Source organism: Hypoxylon fragiforme (genome assembly GCF_022984875.1).
Source record: "Hypoxylon fragiforme strain CBS 206.31 chromosome Unknown GGS25scaffold_6, whole genome shotgun sequence".
Taxonomy (NCBI): domain Eukaryota; kingdom Fungi; phylum Ascomycota; class Sordariomycetes; order Xylariales; family Hypoxylaceae; genus Hypoxylon; species Hypoxylon fragiforme.
The window spans coordinates 620,849-640,613 of record NW_026054761.1 but is presented as its reverse complement, the minus strand read 5'-3'; the positions used below and the strand labels follow the sequence as shown (position 1 = coordinate 640,613).

General features: G+C 40.8%; 6 protein-coding genes across 6 annotated transcripts; 4 read left to right on the top strand and 2 right to left on the bottom strand.

Annotated features, from left to right (window-relative positions):
• The first annotated feature begins 6,353 nt into the window (after positions 1 to 6,353).
• GGS25DRAFT_315069 (peptidase C13 family-domain-containing protein) lies at positions 6,354 to 8,103 on the top strand. The gene is made up of 2 exons (XM_049257756.1): positions 6,354 to 7,098; positions 7,156 to 8,103. Exons 1-2 carry the CDS (start codon positions 6,557 to 6,559, stop codon positions 7,814 to 7,816), a joined length of 1,203 nt encoding a protein of 400 aa, XP_049115379.1. The 5' UTR covers positions 6,354 to 6,556; the 3' UTR covers positions 7,817 to 8,103.
• Position 8,104: 1 nt separating this feature from the next.
• On the top strand, positions 8,105 to 11,116 carry GGS25DRAFT_315074 (uncharacterized protein). Its single transcript, XM_049257757.1, has 5 exons — positions 8,105 to 9,104; positions 9,169 to 9,417; positions 9,477 to 9,657; positions 9,714 to 10,469; positions 10,537 to 11,116. The coding sequence occupies exons 1-5, from the start codon at positions 8,307 to 8,309 to the stop codon at positions 10,719 to 10,721; spliced, it is 2,169 nt and encodes a 722-aa protein (XP_049115378.1). The 5' UTR covers positions 8,105 to 8,306; the 3' UTR covers positions 10,722 to 11,116.
• A 447-nt stretch (positions 11,117 to 11,563) lies between these two features.
• GGS25DRAFT_522493 (uncharacterized protein) lies at positions 11,564 to 12,329 on the top strand (the record flags this gene model as incomplete). Its single annotated transcript, XM_049264248.1, has 3 exons — positions 11,564 to 11,810; positions 11,933 to 12,079; positions 12,211 to 12,329. The coding sequence occupies 3 exons, from the start codon at positions 11,564 to 11,566 to the stop codon at positions 12,327 to 12,329; spliced, it is 513 nt and encodes a 170-aa protein (XP_049115377.1).
• Positions 12,330 to 12,870: 541 nt separating this feature from the next.
• GGS25DRAFT_493974 (putative cytochrome P450) lies at positions 12,871 to 14,911 on the bottom strand. The gene is made up of 2 exons (XM_049261306.1): positions 14,498 to 14,911; positions 12,871 to 14,420 (listed from the first exon to the last, which is right to left on the bottom strand). Exons 1-2 carry the CDS (start codon positions 14,686 to 14,688, stop codon positions 13,007 to 13,009), a joined length of 1,605 nt encoding a protein of 534 aa, XP_049115376.1. The 5' UTR covers positions 14,689 to 14,911; the 3' UTR covers positions 12,871 to 13,006.
• Positions 14,912 to 14,939: 28 nt separating this feature from the next.
• Positions 14,940 to 17,239, top strand: GGS25DRAFT_314892 (cytochrome P450). Its single transcript, XM_049257755.1, has 3 exons — positions 14,940 to 15,452; positions 15,521 to 15,902; positions 15,968 to 17,239. The coding sequence occupies exons 1-3, from the start codon at positions 15,273 to 15,275 to the stop codon at positions 16,984 to 16,986; spliced, it is 1,581 nt and encodes a 526-aa protein (XP_049115375.1). The 5' UTR covers positions 14,940 to 15,272; the 3' UTR covers positions 16,987 to 17,239.
• Position 17,240: 1 nt separating this feature from the next.
• Positions 17,241 to 19,502, bottom strand: GGS25DRAFT_314883 (uncharacterized protein). Its single transcript, XM_049257754.1, has 5 exons — positions 18,788 to 19,502; positions 18,710 to 18,729; positions 18,606 to 18,642; positions 18,076 to 18,547; positions 17,241 to 17,941 (listed from the first exon to the last, which is right to left on the bottom strand). The coding sequence occupies exons 1-5, from the start codon at positions 19,008 to 19,010 to the stop codon at positions 17,512 to 17,514; spliced, it is 1,182 nt and encodes a 393-aa protein (XP_049115374.1). The 5' UTR covers positions 19,011 to 19,502; the 3' UTR covers positions 17,241 to 17,511.
• Positions 19,503 to 19,765: the final 263 nt, after the last annotated feature.

Here is a 19,765-nt window from a genome sequence, read left to right as displayed (position 1 = left end):
AGGATTATGCTAGCCTTTCCTTAATTAAAGTAATAAACATTAATATACCTTGTTAAACATAAAAAATCCCTCAATTACTTTAATTTTTTTTAACTTTTTTAACAGCTTTAACACTTTTCACATTACTATAATTATTATAACTTTATCCACTTTATTATTAACTTTTCTTTTATAAAATACTTTGTTTAAAAACTTAACTTATAACTAAAGCTATATTAAATATAAAAAAATCCCATTAAAAAAAACGTTAAAAAACTTAATAATAAATAAGTTATATTAATTAAGATTATTTAAGAAAATATACTTTCGTTACGATAAGCTTAAATATATTTTCATAACATGTTTAATAATAAAAAAATAATAATTTCTTTTATAAAAAACTACGACATTAAAGGTAATCTTATTTCCTTAAAGAAATAATAATTAAATTAAAACAGCTTAAAATTTTAACTCTTATAATATAATTTTTGATTTTAAAGAAAATTTAACCTTAGATAAATATAAAGCACATATAATTTAATTATTTTATAAATAAATTTAGGACTTTTCTCCTTAGTAATTTTAGGAATAAAGGTTAAATAAACCTAATCTTTATATATATTTTGAAAAGGATGAGCGTATATGTTAAAAAGTTTAAAAGATATTATTTAACTTTAAAATCGATAATTTAAAAACGTTAGTTAAAGGTAAACTTAAGTTATAATTTCTTACGTTAATTTTAAAAAAAAAAAGCCTTATATTTTTAAATAGCCTTTTAATAATAAAAAATAATTTACGCGAGGAGGTTATTAAATTTACATTATATTTAAACATAACCTTATATAATAAGCCGTTATTAAAACGTCGCCGGAACGGCTTTAAAGCTATCCCGATTATTATCGAAAAAAAGAAAAAAAAAAAAGAAACGAAACCACGAAAAAACTTTTAATAAATTTATAATCTCGATAAAAAAGCGATATTCGACTTTAAATCCTTAATTAAAAAAATATAAATCTCCTTAACGCTTATAAACCTCTTTTAAATCTCCCCTAAAACGTTTAAATAATTTAAACATTTTTTAACACAAAAAAATGTAAAAGCTAAAAAATAAATCGCACGGAAAATAACCGTTTTAAAAAAGTTAAAAGCCGCCAACCCGTTAAAATTAAAAGTAATAAAGATTAAACAAATCGTGGTGCCGTCACGAGTTAATTCCTTAAAAATTTTAAATAATATTACATCCAAAAAATACTAAAAAAAAAATAACAACTTATTATATAAATTAATCCGCTCCTTTTATTTAAATGTAACATTACATTTTAAAAAAAAAAATAAAATAATATTTATTATACTTTCACTTAAATCGACGTAAATTAATTAAAGAAACGATATAAACGTAATTTCCAATAAATTAATATAATAATTTAATTTAAAGTAAAAATTACTTAAAAACCTTATTACGAAACCTTTTTACCTTTTAACCTTAAACGAAAAAAAATATAAAATTCATAAATTTATGTTATTAAATATCGATATATAAAAAATTTAACGTTTCATATAAATAATTATAAAACTTAAAAACCAGCCTAAAAATTACTTATTTTTACTAAAAATTCCTTAACTTTAAAATATCTTAACTAAATTCGATATTTAAGTAAACACGCTTATAATTAAAGATATTTATAATAATAAAATATAAATCACTTTAATTAACCCCTTACTAACCCTTATAAAACGACATCATATCGCGTTTAATACGATAAAATTAATCGTTAATTTAATTAATTATTTATAAGTCTTATTAATATTTAAAAAATAAGCTTAAAATTTAAAGGATTTAAATAATAAATTATCCGATTTAAACTTAATAAATAAATCGTTAAATTCGGAAAATTAAATCGATTTAAACATGTTAAAAAACTACGTTAAAAAAAATCGTTTAACGATAATAAAAACATGGATATTATTAATATATACTATGATTAAACTTTCTTTTATACGCCTTAACTTTCGACGTTAACCCCGTTTAAAATACGATTTTAAATAACACTATCGTCCCACTTTACCTTTATATCGATAAAAAAAGCTTATACGTCATTGGTTAAATAAAAAATAATATAAATTAAAATTAAAAAAAAAAATAATTAAACATAAATTGCTTTAATAAAATGTTATTTCCTATAAAACGGCGTATTATTTACCTATTTTTAATATCTTAAAAAAAATTATCGGATATAAACGCGCTTAAATAATTAATAAAAATAAATATTTATATTAAGCCGTTAATATCGGATAAATTACGCTTAAAAATAATTAAAAAAATATATATATATCGTAAGTTAAATGTGAAATTTATCTTTAATATTTTACTTTTAAATTTATATTAACATTATATAAGGTTAATAAAAAAAGATAAAACCGTAAAGCCGGTTAAAACGACGGTAATAAATTATCTCGTAAAAATATTAATTAAATCACTTAATCTAATTAAGGCTTAATATAAAAATATATAAGTTTATAAAAGCAATTAATAAAATCCTTTTAAATTAATTTGTTAAGTTTATTTTTATATTTAAAAATAAGGATAATTTAAATTTAAACCTTTAAATTAAATCGTAATTAACGTTTAATTATTTAAATGTTAACGAAAACGTTTTAAATATAAATATTACACTTTTATTAAATTTTTATATATATTTATTAAATTTTAATATTAAGTTATATTTAAAATTCGACTTAAAATATAAGTATTAAATTATTAAAATTCATTTAAATAATTAGTATTTATTTATATTTTTAATAATAGGATTTTTATAATTATAACTAATAAAAATGTTTTAAGGCTTATAAATAATAAATTTTATGTTTACGAAAATAATATATATTATATTTAAAGAAATTCCACCGCTTTTATTAAAGTTATCCCTAATTTAATTAATAAGGTTAATATAAATTATAAATATAAACTTTTATATCGATAATATATTTCCTATACATTAAAACGTAAAGAAATAATAAAATTAAATTAAAAAATATTTCCTCCTTTAATTATTTTAAGCCCGTTTACGATTAACGTATAAAAAAGTTTATATAAGCTTTAAAAAAATTTTAATAATAAGGGTGGTACATCGTATAAATAACCGCTTATTTATTAAATTAAAGCGTTATAAAAGGTTTTAAATATAATTAATTCTTATAAAATAATTTTATATTAAAGCTTTTATAAATACGATTAAGTTGTATAAATAATAAATTAATAATTACGTGGAAATTTTTAAACCGTTAATATAACTCTTAAAAAATATTAATTAAAAATGAAATAAGGTAAAAACGCTTACATTTACGTTATTAAAAAACTTAACATTAGTAATTATTAAAATATATAATTTTATATTTAACTCCTTAGTAAAAATATACTTTAATACCTTTAAATAAAGCGTTAAGTGTTTTATAATATAATTAAGAAATAAAGCTTACATCTTAATCGTGTATAATAATTTTACGTTTATAAAAACTTAACGAAATTATAACACGTATAAATAGGAATTATATGTTATTATAAAGTTCTTATAACGATATAATTTTATATTTTAAGCTTAAAAAATGTTAATTATTTATATTAATTATAAACCTTTAATATAATTCCTTAACTTAGTAAATATAAATAAAATATATGTTAAATAAACGTTAAAATTACACATATTAAATATAAAAATTATATATATTAAAAGTAGGTAAAATTAAATAACCGATATATTATTAAAAATAATATTCTTAAAAAATAAATATAATTAAATAAAACATTTAACGTCGTTTAATAAAAAAAAGTTAAATAGTTTTTAAGTTTAAAAAAATAATATTGGCGGGTATTAAACCCTTCTTAAATTCATAAAAAAAAAAAAGGAAAGAAAATAATAAACGATATTTTTAACTTGTATAAATAAAACTTAATGGATATTATTTTACGATTTATTAAATTAATAAAAAACGATAAATTTAAATTTATTATTTGTTAATAATAAAAGTAAAATAATAATAAAAATAAATATAAGGTATTATTAAAATCGTTAAAAGGTTTAATATTAACCTTATAATTAATAAAATTTAAAGCACCTTCGGCAAAGTTTAAAGCACTTTTTAAGTACGCTTAAAATAATTAATATATAAATATATATTAAATACTTACGAAAAAAATTGTTAACTCGTTAAATCGTGTGAAATTACGCTTTTTACGAAATAAAGCGAGATATTATAAACTTTAAAATAATAAATTATAATATAAATATAAAAGTTATTAATAAAAATGCCTTTATTAAGAAAAAATAATTAAAACACTTTAAATAACTTATAATATAAACGAGCACTTTTTTAAGGTAATTACGTTAAAACGATTAAATTGATTTATATATTAGCCTTATATAACCTAAAATATAATTAATTACATTAAAAACTATTTTTTTTATACGTACCATAAACCGTTTTAACCTTTAATACCCTTGTAACCCGTTACTATATACACACCTTTATAAGTTTTAACCGTCGATTTTATTAAGCTGTTTTTAATAATATTATATAAAATACGATATATTTTAGTTATTATATATTACTTTAACCGATATAATTAAATTATTTTAATTAAAAAAATCACATTAATAAACGTGTTAAAAAAATTTAACTTATAAGTTGTAAATATAAAAATAAAACCTTTAACCTTTTACTTTAACCTTAAATTTACGTTTATATTGGTAAAAATAATAACTAAAATAAAATCGATAAAAATCGCGATAATTTATAAATTTTCGAACTTATATACTAGCGTAAGCCTCGTTAAAATATTTAATAAAATTTTTTAAATTATATTAAAAAAAACTATTAATTTGTTATTAATAAAAATATTAATAAAATTTATAAATTAAATATCCTAACTAATAAAAGTAATAATAAATATAAATTGTTAATATATAAAAAATATTAAATTCTCGTCGTATAAAATCTTTTATAAAAACCTACCGGTTAAAACATTTAAATAAAAATACCCCTTAAAAAACCTAGGCTTATTAATACGTTATTTATAAAATAATAAGGTAAAGCTTTTCTTAGTTAAAAATTGGCTTAATAACTTAATAATAAATTATTTAATAAGACTTTAACATTATTGGAAAACGATTTTTTAATTAAGAAAAAAAAAATAATTAACACGTAATTATATATATATTTCTCGCACGCCTCAAATAAAAAAGGATAACTTAGTAATAATTTATTAAAAAAATAAAACCTTAAAACTTTGAAAAAAATAAACGGGACCCTTTATTATAAGAATATAAATTAAATAATCCTCATATTAACTTTATAATTTAAATAAATTTATTATCGAAAAAATAACATATTATAAAAACCGCTTTAAACGTTTCTCCTCTTAAACGGGTTATTTTTAAACGAATAATAAGCTAGCCTTACCCTTATAATCACGATTATAAAAGAAAAGGTTAAAAAAAAAAAAGGATAAATAAATATAAAAGAAAAAAAAAACACTTATTACATCCTTATATTTCCTTTATAATTATATCTTTATAATTTTCCTTTATTTATTTTTTCCTTTATTAGTAATTTCATTTATTTATATCTTTACCTCTTTTTTTTCTTTTATTATAATTTCCTTTATTACCATTTTATTTGCCGAAATTTCCTTTATTAACGTTTCGTTTTTTTTTTTTTAAAACTTTTATTACTTTCCTTTATTTTTTTTCTTTTACTAGAAATTACGAGATTTTCTTTAGGGATATTAAACTTTATTACATAGTTTAAAAACTTTTCTTATTATATTATTATAACATTATACCTTAAAAAGCAAGCCGCTCGCTTAACCTATATTCTCTTTAATAGATATTATAGTAAATACCACCTATTATAAATAAAATAAAAGGATATAAGTAAAAGGCCTATCCTGCAAGGATTAGTTTTAAACCTTTTCTTTTTTTTAATACATAATCTATTTAAAATTAATAGATCTTTTCTAGTACCTAGAGAATCGAGATATGGACATTATAATGTACCTATAATATTCCCATTCTTTAATAAGATTCGAAGTTAATACGGCGCCACCGCTGCACCTGCAAGGGCGCATGACAATAAAGCGGGGCAGATCATGAGTTGGGGTTCGACTAACGATAGTTGGTACTAAAGGGTCCTCTGACAGCCTAAAATCCAATCGGCTAGGTGCATGTCAAGCTGGTTTAGGGCTATTGGACGCCCCTTGAAGCCCCTGTCAAAAGCTATGAGGCTAGGCCTGCCCCCCTTTCCCCCTTCATATGTACAATATATGCATAAGTTAATACATGCATTTATACTAGGTACTACGATTAGTACCTTGGTACAACTTAAATTGACATGTAACTACCTAGTATCTAGATTCTAGGCGCGATTACAAATCAATAGTTAGTTATTTGGTTCCTGTTCAACATTCAATGTTCATTCTTACCTACCAAGTCTAGTAGTAGTACTACTACTTACTACCTGCTACTCGTCGGCGTCGACATACTATCAAACGAGTACCTACTCTATTTTTCAAACATCCATCATGAGGCTCCCCAATGCCTTGTATCTCCCGGCGCTTTTGGCCTCCTCGTTCCTGGCTCCCATACAGCCCGTAGTGGCTGAGCACACCAGCAACTGGGCTGTTTTGGTTGGCACTTCCAGGTTCTGGTTCAACTATCGCCATCTCGCCAATGTCCTGTCCATGTACCGGACCGTCAAGCGACTAGGTATCCCCGACTCACAGATTATCCTTATGCTTCCCGACGACATGGCTTGCAACCCCCGAAACGCTTTCCCCGGGACCGTGTATAGTAACGCAGACCGCGCAGTTGATCTATACGGGGACAACATCGAAGTTGATTACCGAGGATATGAAGTCACTGTTGAGAACTTCATCCGATTGTTAACAGACCGCGTTGGCGACGAGATGCCCAGGAGCAAGCGGCTACTTACCGATGACCGAAGCAATATCTTGGTGTATATGACGGGACACGGCGGAAATGAATTTTTGAAATTTCAGGACGCGGAGGAGATTGGCGCATTTGACCTGGCGGACGCATTCGAGCAGATGTGGGAGAAGAGAAGGTGAATAAACCTAAGGAAAGTTAGGCGATGTCCAGACTGACAATGGCTATGCAACAGGTACCACGAAATATTATTCATGATCGACACGTGTCAAGCAAACACCATGTATAGCAAACTATACTCTCCCAACATCATCGCTACTGGGTCTTCCGAGCTAGATCAGTCTTCCTACTCGCACCATGCCGATAACGACGTCGGGGTTGCAGTAATTGATCGATACACATATTATAATCTCGAATTTCTCGAGTCCGAAGTCAAGGACCTGGGCAGTAAGAAGACCGTTGGGGACCTATTCGATAGTTACAACTACGAGAAGATACATTCCAATGCCGGTGTTCGGTACGATCTATTCCGAGGCGGCCCAGAGGCAGCGCGAAGTCGTCTGTTGACCGACTTCTTTGGAAACATCCAGAATGTAGAGGTAGATGGATCAAGGAACAATACGGTTGATGAAGAGATGTTGTCACTCAGCAGGACTATCGCGAAGCTACGGATATTGGCTGACCAAGAAGAAGCAACGGCAGCAAAGAGACATAATAACACAAAAGCAAGCAAACCTCAACCTCAACCTCTACCTCTACCGGCAAAGAAAATCCAAATGGCCAAGCCGTTGACGGATGACAACTGGTATACGAAAAGATTGGTAGGTGCAACAGCATTAGCCAGCTGTGCGCTTGTATGGGCTCTCGGATCATACATGGAGTCACCACAGGCATAGTAAAATCAGAAGTTCACATATTATGATAATGATGAATTAACATGAAATAAAATGAAACAAATTAACTACCTGTAATCAATCCATTTTGGTGTTTTTCTTTTCTTTTCCATTTCAGCAAAGGGGGGGGACTGTAAGATAGAATACCCTATAAAAACAAAATATAAAGGCGCTAAATAGATAGGTTAGGTACTTCTAGGTAGGGTACAGTACGGAGTACTACATATGTAGGTACTACTAGTAGTACCTATAACTAGTTACAGTACAAGCATCAATGCTTTATGGTTGTCAATTTTCAACCTCACGAGAACATTGAATGTCATATTCCAGCATTGAATTATATATAAAAAACCATTCATCCCTCCTCTTTTAAGACTAACGTTACTAACATCTATACTAAAGAGGTTCTTGCTATGCAAGGACTACTAGGTACTCTGTACACGTTTTATCACAATGATACAAATCCTATGAACAACAACCCGTTTACTTCAAAATGGCTTCTGAACATCACATAAACGTACTGCCTCTGGAGTCATTCAACCTGACTGCCGTTCCAGCAAGTACACACAATATTTCGTGGTCTCCCGACGCTGAGCTGGCTCTCGGTTGCGATGACTGCGTCATCTTATTCATTCCCGAGTTCTCCATTCCCCAGGCCGGAGATGGTTTGGATTATGGAGTGGTGAGGCAGTATAATGAGGCTGCCCTTCGCTTTCCGAGCGTGGAACATAGGGACCCCAAACTAAATCGACCGTTGTTTGACCTTGTTGGACAAGAGTTTCCGCGGTACGATTATGTTCCGGGAGGTGGTGGTTCAGGTACAGTTGCGGGCCAGGGTAGCTCCATGAACCATGTGGTGGCGTTGGAGTGGTCTCCCTGTGGGCTAAGTCGTATGAATCGATCTGTCCTTGCTGTCCTCTCTGGCTCTGGGGCCATCGTCGTCTACTGTGAAGGTGCTTCCGATGGGATGAGCCATTATAACCATCATGGGCACAGCACTAGGTCTTTAAGACCGTGGCTGGCTGCTTGGGGCGTAGGCGCAGGCTTACTGTTGCCAATCGCCCACGGAAATAAGGCCGAGTACATGAAGGAGTATATAACATCCTTCGCATGGGCCAAAGACACCGACGGTTATGGCGCACTTCTTGCGTATGCCAACGATGACGATGAGATCGCTATCGTCTCGGTTCAATCCCAACATGATTCTAATGCGACTCCTGGCGATGGTGGTAAATGGAGGGTTGAAGAGGTTGCAAGATTCGTTGCCGAAGGACCTCATCCAGAATCTGATGTGTGTGTCCCGATCATCTCCCATCCTATGATTATTGGCATTCACTTACAAATTCTTATTCTAGCCGACTGATCCGGACTATTCACCATCCGGCTCATCGTTCTCACTGAGTTGGAGTCCATGGTTAAAAAAGGGCGATTCAAAGATTAGCATGATATCCTACATCACAAAGGACTATGTCGGGTTTAGGAAAATCACTATAAAGGGGCCACATAGCGATATGCAGGCTCCGGAAGTGATTGCCAGTCATGTTGATATAAATGGCGTCTGCCTTTACCTAGCCCCGGACGCATTCGTGGTTTGGGAAGACCTCGTAAGCTATTATACAGATGATACTACTCTTCCGTTGAGCTCCTCGCTGATTCAGATTAGATATGGACGATTGGGACTTCAAAGGTTTGCCGCGGTATGATCGCCACGCCCACTAAAGTACAGGCGTTTCAAGTCCCCCTCGACGGGCCTTGCTTCAAAATCGGCAAGCACCATACTGATGAATGTGGCACTACGTACCCGCCACCGGAAAACAACAGCGTAGCCCAAAATCCCATTACCGGTAGGTAAACGACGACCTTTTCTCAGTGATTCTAATTTCTTACTCGCGGATTACAGGACTCATTATTCATCCTCCATCATTATCACAGACAACACCATCGCCCTCGTACTCCCTCGTACGACTTTCCGCGTCTCACGAGAACGATGGTTGGTATCAAACCAACCTTCCCCTGCCTCCAAACCCCGAAGATGGTAGTCTTGGACCGCGGTGGGCTACCGAAATCAACCAGATAGTCCAGCTCCATCTTCCGCGAGCTCTCGCATATCGGCACGTCTTAGATGGCGCCAGTGTGGAGTCGGAAGGCGGCTTGGACTACGACGATGATATGGATCTTGAGTCCCCAGGGGAAACCGATTCGGATCTCGAGGATGGCTTTGCCGGCATAGATACGGAGGACCAGGTGCATGTCAACAGAATCCGCATCTGGGGAATGGCATCGAGCCCGGGGGGTGGCGTCACCGCTGTCTTCGTCAGCCAGCATAACACAGTCTCGTACGGGCGAGACACGTACGCAGGGGTGAAGTGCCGGGTACTGTTTGGAAGATACGATCGTGGCGCAGACCAGAACGAAACAACACATACTGCTCTAGCCATGAAGAAACTCAGCACCGAGGCGAGGGCGTGGGAGTGGATGTATGGTGGAGGTCCCCCTGTTCCAGGCGTTAGTATCCTGGAAGAGCAGGACAATAAGCAGCAGATCGCGTTAAAGGCTCGGTTTGCATTGGTCGGCCGCAAGCAGCAGTGCTCCTTCTGCAACCTATCCCTCGAGCCTATCGGCAAGGCGTCGCGTTGTGGCAAAGGACATTTGTTTGGTAAGCAACCAACTTGAACTCAGAGCTTTTCCAAGTACTTGTACAGATCTTCTAACTTTATCCCTAGCTACATGTGCTACCACTGGCCTTCCTATATTAACCCCTGGGTTGTCGAGGACCTGTGGCGTGTGCGGCTCCAAGTGCCTTAAGCGAGAGGATATCGTCGTTATGGCGCCGGAGCTTAGGGATACCATCATGGGCGAGATCTCGGCTGAGCTTTGTGGAGGATGTGGTGGAAAGTTTATTAACTAATGCAAACACCACTTGGGAAATTAGCTGTCTGTCTAGAACACATAGGTAATTACCTTGGATGGGCATCGCAGCCCGACGCAATCCTCCAACTTGGCACCTCGTAAATCTGCTCCCCTATGTATATTCTCTGACCGCTGGATGCATCGTAGCTCAGGGCAGGCATTAGGCATAGCAAAGAGACATAAGAAAACTTAGATGAAGCATAACTCACAGCCACCTGCCAATGGCCTACCAAAATACACCTTCATAGGCTATGATCCCGTATATGCGGACATCCCAGGGCCATAGGTATTTAACGATACAACGTTGTTTCTCTTACAAGATGAGATCTATCACGAAGCTGACAGGATGCTAATTTCGATGGACAAACGACTCACGCGCATGGCTGGCGCCATCACCCAAGCATTGGCATAGGGGAAGGCATAGTATCCAGTCGCTGCGGCGAAAGAATTTATAGAATACGAATCTTAACAAATGACGTGTGTTCGTATCAATTACTCCTCCGTTTCTTTCCAAATCGGGTTACGATGAGAAGCCTTGAATACTGTCATGAATGTTGGTGTTACATGGAATAGGGGCAACAAGTAGGTAGAAATAAAGTCACCACCAATACGAGAATATACAACCTCAGAACACTTCACTGGGAAATATAAAGTCTGTTGGTTTCCGTCAAATATAGCTTTCTTCTAAATCACGAAAGACTCATTCGAAAACAAACATCTCACTATCTAACTATCCTAAGATTATCACTCCGCTATACCTACCGTTTATCTTAACTACCTACACCTAATCTTTCCTCCTTATATACCTCCCCCCCCCCCCCCCCCCCCGAAGAAACCAACATGCAGTCCACCATCGCCACCGCTCTAGCTTTCGCAGCCGCCACCCTAGCCGTGCCAACCACCGCGGCAGCCCGCCAAGCGCCGCAGCAGCAGCAGCTCCGCCTCCACGCAACCGGCGGCGCCCTCGCCGCCTGGGCCCTCACCAACGTCTACTCCGAGGCCGCGGGCGCGAACGTGATCCAGATCCAGCGGCCGTCCGCCTACGAGTCGGACGCGGCGCACCTCGCTGGGGGGCGTCTTTATTTCGGTAGGTAAAGCACAGTTAACCAATCAATCAATCAATCCACCACCACCACCACCACCAAACAAAGCTTTTCTGCCGAGGAGAGAGAGAGAGGAGAGGAAGACTGATTGATTGATTGAATCCAGACCTCGGCAACACGTACCCCTGGGGCGTCGAGATCCCCGCCGTGCCCGCCGGCGCCGTCGGCCAGGTCGTCTCGCAGCAGGGGGCGTCGAGCACCGGGTTCGCGCTCGATGGGAGCCGTCTGCTGACGTATAACGCTGACTCGAATGGTAAGCTGCCTAGTCAACCCTAACCCTAACCCCCCCCCCTTTCCATTCCATCGTTCTTGAAAATACTGGGTGGGTAGGTAGGTAGGTAGGTAGGTAGTAGAAGTACGCTAATGTGATAACGCGGCGCACAGGCTTCTGGGCGTGCCCGGTCGACCACACGTTCGAGCTCTTCTACGGCGTGGACCCGGACCCGACGAAGCTCCCCAGCGCCGAGTGCCTCCAGATCCAGTTGCTGGCTAGCAGCGCTTGATAGCCTTGGAATGGAATGGAATGGAATGGACGACTAGGTTGGTAACCTACCTACCTAGGTATGTTGAGGTTGTGGGATGGACAAAGAAGAAGTGGGTGGTTGGTTATATTTTATTTCGGCCATGTGTGAAGTTAGGGGGTTAGGGGGAGGAATCTTGGATCGGATCTTGTTTGTTAGAACCTGTCACCAATAAGAGTTATGTTGGCGTTGTGTTGGATATACCTTGTGTCTGATGATGCTTTCAACTTGTGTGTCGTGATTAGATATTCATTGGTGTAGTTAAAGTGAAGCTCTCGTTCCGTGATTCCGTCGCCGCGGGAAACTTGTGTGCCCCAGCTGGCTAGGTTTATTATAGTTTCCTTGACGGACGGTGCTCTACGGTTAGTAGTTATTAGTTCAGGGGGATTCTTGACTAGAATCCAAATGGCTAGCCCACACTCGGCCTTCATGACTTGTTCGGATTTCTAATAGATTTCTGGCGCTAGGCAAAGCATCATGATCTTCTTTTTAGTATCATCGTTGGCAATTGCTATTACAAGCGACCTAATTTGCATGCAAAGGAACAATTGAAGTTGTTGTTGCTGTATATGGCAGATTAGAGATGGGCCGTTATGAACCTATAGACTAATTTACATTAATACTTGACGCCCCCCCTTTTTTTAACTCTTTTTTTAACCCTAATTTTCCTCCCCCACAACATCCTCTGTCACAATCGCAAACGTCTTATCCGACGCCTCCAGCCTAACCGCCCACCGGTCTCCCTGGCAACCCTCCCGCGTCGCAATCTCCACCTCGACATCGTAGTCCGGGCCCATCACCGCCGCCGCCACATTCGTATTCGCCGTTGTCGGAAACTTCCACTCCCCGCCATCAACCGGCTTCATGTCAAAGCGCGCGACGAACAACGCGACGACGGCAAGAATCTCATTCGTCGCAAAGTGTCGTCCGGGACACAGCGTCTTGCCGCCGCCAAAGGCACGGAAGCACACGTCGCGGGGGCGGGACTTTTTCTCTTTTTCTTCCGCGAGGAATCGGCGCGGGCGGAAGTCCGTGTCGCCCCAAAGGGTTGTGTCGGTGTGGATGACGCGCGAGGGCATCTGCAGCATGGCGCCCTTCTTGAGGAGGTAGGGGCCCAGGTGCGTGTCTTCCATAACCTCGCGCACAGATGCGCCGATGGTGCGGTACCGGAGGACCTCCTGGTAGGCCGATAGTAGGAGAGGACATTTTTCCTTGAGTAGCACCATGTCGATAATCTTAAGGGCAGTGCCGGTGGAATTGGCATCTATGCAGGCGTCGACCTCGTCCCGGATTTCTTGCAGCAGGCCCGGGTACTGGTACAGGTGCAGCAGAACCCAGAATAGGGCCGGCACCGTGTTGACCAGCAGCGCGATGGTGCCGCCCACCGAAGAGAGCGCGGTATCCCTGAGCGGGAACTTGTTGTTGACCTCGACCTGGTAGCGGTTCTTAGCGTAGGCCGACGCCTGCTCCACGCCGCCCACCTTGTAGTATCTCTCGAACGCCTGCGCCACCTTGGTGCGTGCTGCGACGGGCTTTCGGGCCGTGATCGACGGCAAGAAGCCGACTAGGATCGACATGAGGCCGCCCTCGAACTCCCAGAACGCGTCGGCGACCTGCTTGTCGTCGAACGGGTTCTGCGGGCCGTAGACGGCGCGCGTCGTGGCTACTGTCAGCTTATCCTGCAGCCACGCGTGTAGGCCGAGCCGCCTGCACGTCGTCTTCTCTCCCGTCGCTGCTGGCTGCAGCAGCAGGTCGAGTGCCTTGCCAATCTCGACAAGCATGGCGCGGTTCATGTCATCGAGCGCCGGGCCCGGGTGCAGCGCGGCGCGCATGGCGGCGTACGTCTCCATCGATAGGCCATGGTCGCCGTCGTCACCGTTGACGTTTCGCGCGAGAATGGCCTGCGCCTCCGGGCTGAGGCCGACCACCGTAGTCGCGAACTTGGCCTCGATGGGCGGAAACGCGAGCGTCCGGTGCTGCTTCTGCGCTAGCTGGATGAGCTCCGGTTGGGTGACGACATACATCTTCTGTCCAGGAAGGGGCATGGTGAAGATGGGCGCGTTGATTTGCTTGCTATTTTTATTCTGTTAGGGGGGTTCACCCGGTGTTCGAGGTGGAGGAAGGGGAGGGGGAAGGGGAGGGGAACGCACCTGAGCTCAACGTGGTAGTCGAACGAGCTGCGCGACAAGCCAATGACATGGCTTACGAGGGGGATGGAGGCCGGCGCCAGCGGCGGCTCACGGGAGTCGTGGCCAAACATGTTGCGAGCAAGGAAGTAAGTTACAGGACCGGCGATGGCGAGGATGAGCAGAGGGCCAGTATCGCCAATGGAGGTTGACATGGTGGGAGAGTTGAATAGGCCACAAACGAAGGAGGATATAGGATGTAGGTAAACAGAGACTGGCAAGGCTGTAGCCTACAGGGCATAAGTAAGACGAGGTAAGACGGGGTAAGACAAGAGCAGTTAATAGCACCTTTCTGGAAGGAAAATAAGACCAACGGATGCAATGACCCTGTCTTCTTATCTCGGGCAAATATATCTACTACTACATAGTATATGAAGTTGAAATTAGAATCAGCTGTCTTGGTTCGCAGGGAGGATGTCTTTTATCTAGGTATGTATGTACCTTGTACCCCACCTTTGTTGGTTTTGCTTATTCTCGCGCATGGTTACACAACTTCAATGTCGCATTATTGACAGAATCCCGGATGTACTGTACTTAACCTTATCTATATATAATTTCATGCAGTACATGTAGGGTTGTATGGCACCTGCTTGTTAGACATACACCACAGTAGTGATGTGCTACACGCCACTGCATCTATCACCAAACCCTCGGCTTTAAAGGCAAAACCCCTATTATTGTAGGCTAGAGGTACCTATTCTCCTTCCTTGCAACCTACTTTCCTCAACTTGGTACGATAATGCCTCAAATCATGATTCATATCATTATTATTGCACTGGGACTCTGTGGCCTTCTCATCTGGTCGTGGATCACCAAACCAGCCATTAAGATACCATCTGCCGGATCTAAGTGGCCGTTTTTAGGTTCACTGCGTAGCCTGACCAAAGGAAAGGAGATACTCCTATCTGTTTACCAGAAGGTAGATAACCGTAGCTACAACAAAATATCAGCAGATGATTAAGTATTGATGAATATTCTTTCCCACAGCAACTGATCGATGACCGGCCTTACTTCCTGCCTGGAATATTTGGCGACAGCATCGTGTTACCGCCATCGATGTTACCGTGGCTTGTTGCCCAGCCTGAAAATCATCTCAGTGCCAAGTGGGCGCAGCTTGATGCGCTCAACATCCCGACGACGTTTTTACGCCCTGAGATTGGCGTCGACCCCACACATGAGCCACTGATCCGCCGTGAACTGACGGCAAATCTAGATGTGGTGGAGGCCGACATGTGGGACGAGGTCGGGCGCGCGCTAGAGGAGCTCTGGGGCAGTGACACGGAGCGCTGGCGTGTAGTCGTCCTTGATGACACCATCCGTCGTGTTGTGGCAAGGGCGTCTAGCCGCGTCTTTACCGGCCAGGATCTTTGTAAGTCTCCTTTTTCTCCCTCCTTCGTAGCTTGTTAAGTACTGAAACTCCTGAACTACCCACAGGTGCCAACAACAACTTCGTCGAGAGCACGATCCGCTACGTCACGCATGTCTCAACTTACGGTCTTATACTCAACCTCGTCCCCCGACGGTTCCTCCGAAACCTCGCAGGCAAGCTTGTGCAGCTCCCCATCGCTACCGCCTACGCTCGCTGCGCTCAGCACCTGCTCCCGCTATTTGAGGACCTCGTTTCCCGCCATAGCAAGGGCCAGAAGTTGCGCCCGCACCTCTTCGCCTCGTGGCTCGTCACCAGCGCGGCCACGCGCTTCCCGCCATCATCGCCCGAGCGCACGCCCGACTTCCTTGGTAGGCGCCTCATGGCGCTCAACTTCGCCACCATACACACCTCGACCTTGACGGCCTGCAACTTGCTTCTGGACGTCTTTTCCGGTTCTCCCGCTGTCTCCGGCGCGCTCCGTGACGAGGCGCTCGCGTTCGCTGCCGAGTGGGGGCCCGCAGAATGCCGCCGGGAGCGGCTGAATGGGATGCGCCGACTGGACAGTGCGCTGCGGGAGAGCATGCGCTTGTGGGGCGTCGCGCCGCGAACTCTGCGCCGCAGGGTCATGCGGCCCGGTGGTGTGGCTTTGCCTAACGGAGGGGATGGTATAAGGCTAGCCGAGGGGACCACAGTGTGCATTTCGGGGTGGGGATTGCATCATGACGAGAGGCTGTACTCGCGTGCGTTTGACTATGTGCACGATAGGTTCATGAGAAAGGCCGAAGTGCAGGGTAAAGGCGAACCGGAAGAAGGGGAGAAGGTTGTAAAGCCAGGGTGCGCTGCAGCGGCTGCTGTTGAGACTGACGAGCACTTCTCAGCATGGGGAATTGGCAAGCATGCGTGCCCCGGACGTTTCTTCGCTGTCGATTTTGTCAAGATGATTATGGCGCACGTACTAGTGGACTACGAGGTTGAGGTCCTAGCCAAGAGGCCTGACAACTTGTGGATTGAGTATAATATTATCCCGTCACCGGGCGCCTCCTTGTCCGTGCGGAGGAGAAAGCCATATATGGCACAAGGGTAATTAGCTGGTAGGAATAGTTACCTAATAGGTATTATAGGCGGGCAGCTCTGTAGTAGAAGAACGCGCGAATGCACATAACCATCGGTGGGTGTAAACTAACCTATGTAAAGCTCTAGGGTTAGGTTACTTGTGTAAGGAACAAAATGAAGCATATGGGGCGATTGGGGAAGGCCTTGGTCATAGCTAGACCCCAATGGGACCCCCATGGGGCATCCCTGTCAGAGCGCTAAACGAGATCCAGACATAGTTATGTACAATACATACGATGTAACTAATTGGCGATAACTACTGTGTAAAGCCAATGAAACCCTTAGATATTATGGGTAGCTGAGGCTGAACTGCTGAACTGCCGAAGAATTTCCACAATATTGATTTTCTCCATTTTCTCTCCAGGCCTTAAGTTAAAGGCCTTAAGTTAACGCAACTTAGCAACTTGTCTTACATGTCCAACGCAATTCGAGAGGCCAATTTGGAGTTAACCTATCTTCATCATATGAAAATGGAGCACACTGTCTCTCTCACGCACTAGTTTGTGGTATGCGAGACACTGAACTCGGTCATCTTCCCGATGCCCGCTATGTGGACCGGTTCCAACCGCCCCAAACGGTAAGAGTCAACCTCGACATCGTTTGACGCGCCCCGGGGGTCAACTATACTTTGCAACAACGATGAATCCTTGTTGGCTTGGTAACACGGCACAGCCTGATCAGAGAGCAGTATTTTGGAGTGTGACGAGCCACCGATGATCCTCGGTGGTGACAACCAGGACCGCACGGGCAGGTCCTTGATCGAGCGGCAGACAACAGCCGCCGAGGGTCCGCAGCAGATTATGACGCCGGCGGCCATTTCGGCCATGGCAGTCGTTTGTATGGGTACCATGATGCGGACCTGGTCCGAATAGATGCTATAATATCTCACCCTGGTCACGAGACCAATAAGACTCGATATGCATGCTCTTAATAACGGTGAGTAACTTTCTCGCAGTATAGGGGGAAGAGAAAAGAATAGAAAGGGAGAGAAATGAGGGGGTAGCGGAAAGAGAGAGAAGGGAACAGAGAGTGCGAGATAAGAAAGGGGAAAGAAACTCACGAAATACCAGTAAGAAACATGGCTAAAGTCTTAATCTTCCGTCGCATCGGCATCTGCAGGCGCCAGATAACGGGAAGCGGAAGCAGTAGTATCACTACGTCTGTGAAGAAGTTGCCAACTCCCATAAGAAGGACCAGCACGTCCGTGCTCACGCACTTGTCTGACACAAAGGCTTTCAGAAGCGCAACTTGTGAATAGCCACCTGAGGGGGGCGGCGCGCACAAAGCAACAAAAGCAGTCGCAAAGGACACATGGTAAGCAATTAATAGGCAAATGATGACGATGGACGTGATACGCATCCACCTAAGGCTGCCAAAGGTGCGGAGGTATAGAATCATCACTGTGATCTTGACGATGCAGACAGCTAGGGGGGCGATCAGTTCAAGCACAATGGACAAAGCGATCACCCCTGGCGTGACGTCGGCAAGCTTGACATCCCAGGCATGATGCCCGAAAACACCTTGGAAGACAGCTATGGAGCAGTTAGCTTGAGCGTTGAAACACTTGAAAGGGGACTGGGAAGTACATACTAGCCACCGCAACGCCGATGAAGGAGAGACAGAACACCTTTATAGGTTTTCACGCAAGTCAGCATCGAGCATGAGAATAAGTGCGGTATAGAAGGGCAACCGACAAGTCCTGTAGCAAATACGACTAGACGATTCCTTGCATTAGCCTTCCCTTCAAAGATAGTCGAGGCCAGGTTACGCACTCTCGTCAACAACAAAACTCCTCCGGCCAAAGACTGTCCTGTCAAGCAGTCGAAAGACCGAAAAGACTATCATGAGCGGGATGCACACTCCAGCCGTGATAGAAATTTGGAAGGCGACTGAATCGCCGTTGGCAAAGTTAGGGATCACCCCGTGCGGCGGCTCCTGGAGCGGGTATCCTTCATCAATTGCATACTGCAGCTGCTGCTCAATTGAAAGAGACATTGTTGGAACAGGTGAAATAAGAGAAATATTAACCAAGTTGGACAGGATGAAAGAGAGGCCTTCGATAAATTAGGCCAGGATGTGTCTACTTCTCTGTCACTTTCTTCCTCAGGGGAAGAGACGATAGGCGTATATAAGACGATAAGCGCTAACGCAGTTAGAAGGGAAAAGGAACAGCCAATAAGGCATCCTGATATACGAACCCCTAGGGTCCGAGTGAGAGTGGATTTTCGCTTCTACAATGCTCAGCAGCGACCAAGTACGGCTGACACAAGGGGTGACATCGTGTGGAAGCGACCCAACCAGTTATGTCTAAGACATCATCATATGTCGAAAAGGACGCGCCGTTCACGCAAGTGGGAAAGAAATCGGAGGTGTCATCCTCTTAGCCACAAAAGTATAAGAAGGAATGTCACTCTGCATATGGCATTGATTGTTGGGTAACGACTGCAAGATAACAGATATTAAAAAACACCACCCCCAACGTACATCACTTTTAGACCCCACGATATGCCGCTTTCTATTTCCACCGCCTCTTCATCCTACGAGGCCAGATTAAAACCCCTCACCTGCAGCTTCTGGAATATTTTCAATCCGTCGCGCTGCTTTGGATGAGAATCGAGACACAACATGTACTTGATGATCACAGGTCCTGTCTCACGCACCTATGTGTGTGGAGGCAGAGACGGGGATAGGCCTGCCCACCGAGAGTTTAGACTTGGATTAAGAATACTGTCATATCTATAAGGTAACAT

Bases quoted from the DNA above. Each gene is read 5' to 3' on its own strand.
- GGS25DRAFT_493974 (XM_049261306.1), bottom strand. From the start codon at position 14,688: ATGTCAACCTCCATTGGCGATACTGGCCCTCTGCTCATCCTCGCCATC. The intron at 14,421-14,497 runs GTGCGTTCCCCT...GAATAAAAATAG, and splicing joins GACTACCACGTTGAGCTCAG to CAAGCAAATCAACGCGCCCA.
- GGS25DRAFT_315074 (XM_049257757.1), top strand. From the start codon at position 8,307: ATGGCTTCTGAACATCACATAAACGTACTGCCTCTGGAGTCATTCAAC. The intron at 9,418-9,476 runs GTAAGCTATTAT...GATTCAGATTAG, and splicing joins TCGTGGTTTGGGAAGACCTC to ATATGGACGATTGGGACTTC. The intron at 10,470-10,536 runs GTAAGCAACCAA...CTTTATCCCTAG, and splicing joins TGGCAAAGGACATTTGTTTG to CTACATGTGCTACCACTGGC.
- GGS25DRAFT_314892 (XM_049257755.1), top strand. From the start codon at position 15,273: ATGCCTCAAATCATGATTCATATCATTATTATTGCACTGGGACTCTGT. The intron at 15,453-15,520 runs GTAGATAACCGT...TCTTTCCCACAG, and splicing joins TCCTATCTGTTTACCAGAAG to CAACTGATCGATGACCGGCC. The intron at 15,903-15,967 runs GTAAGTCTCCTT...AACTACCCACAG, and splicing joins CTTTACCGGCCAGGATCTTT to GTGCCAACAACAACTTCGTC.
- GGS25DRAFT_314883 (XM_049257754.1), bottom strand. From the start codon at position 19,010: ATGTCTCTTTCAATTGAGCAGCAGCTGCAGTATGCAATTGATGAAGGA. The intron at 18,643-18,709 runs GTCGGTTGCCCT...AAACCTATAAAG, and splicing joins TCGTATTTGCTACAGGACTT to GTGTTCTGTCTCTCCTTCAT. The intron at 17,942-18,075 runs GTGAGTTTCTTT...ACCGTTATTAAG, and splicing joins ATGTTTCTTACTGGTATTTC to AGCATGCATATCGAGTCTTA.
- GGS25DRAFT_315069 (XM_049257756.1), top strand. From the start codon at position 6,557: ATGAGGCTCCCCAATGCCTTGTATCTCCCGGCGCTTTTGGCCTCCTCG. The intron at 7,099-7,155 runs GTGAATAAACCT...GCTATGCAACAG, and splicing joins CAGATGTGGGAGAAGAGAAG to GTACCACGAAATATTATTCA.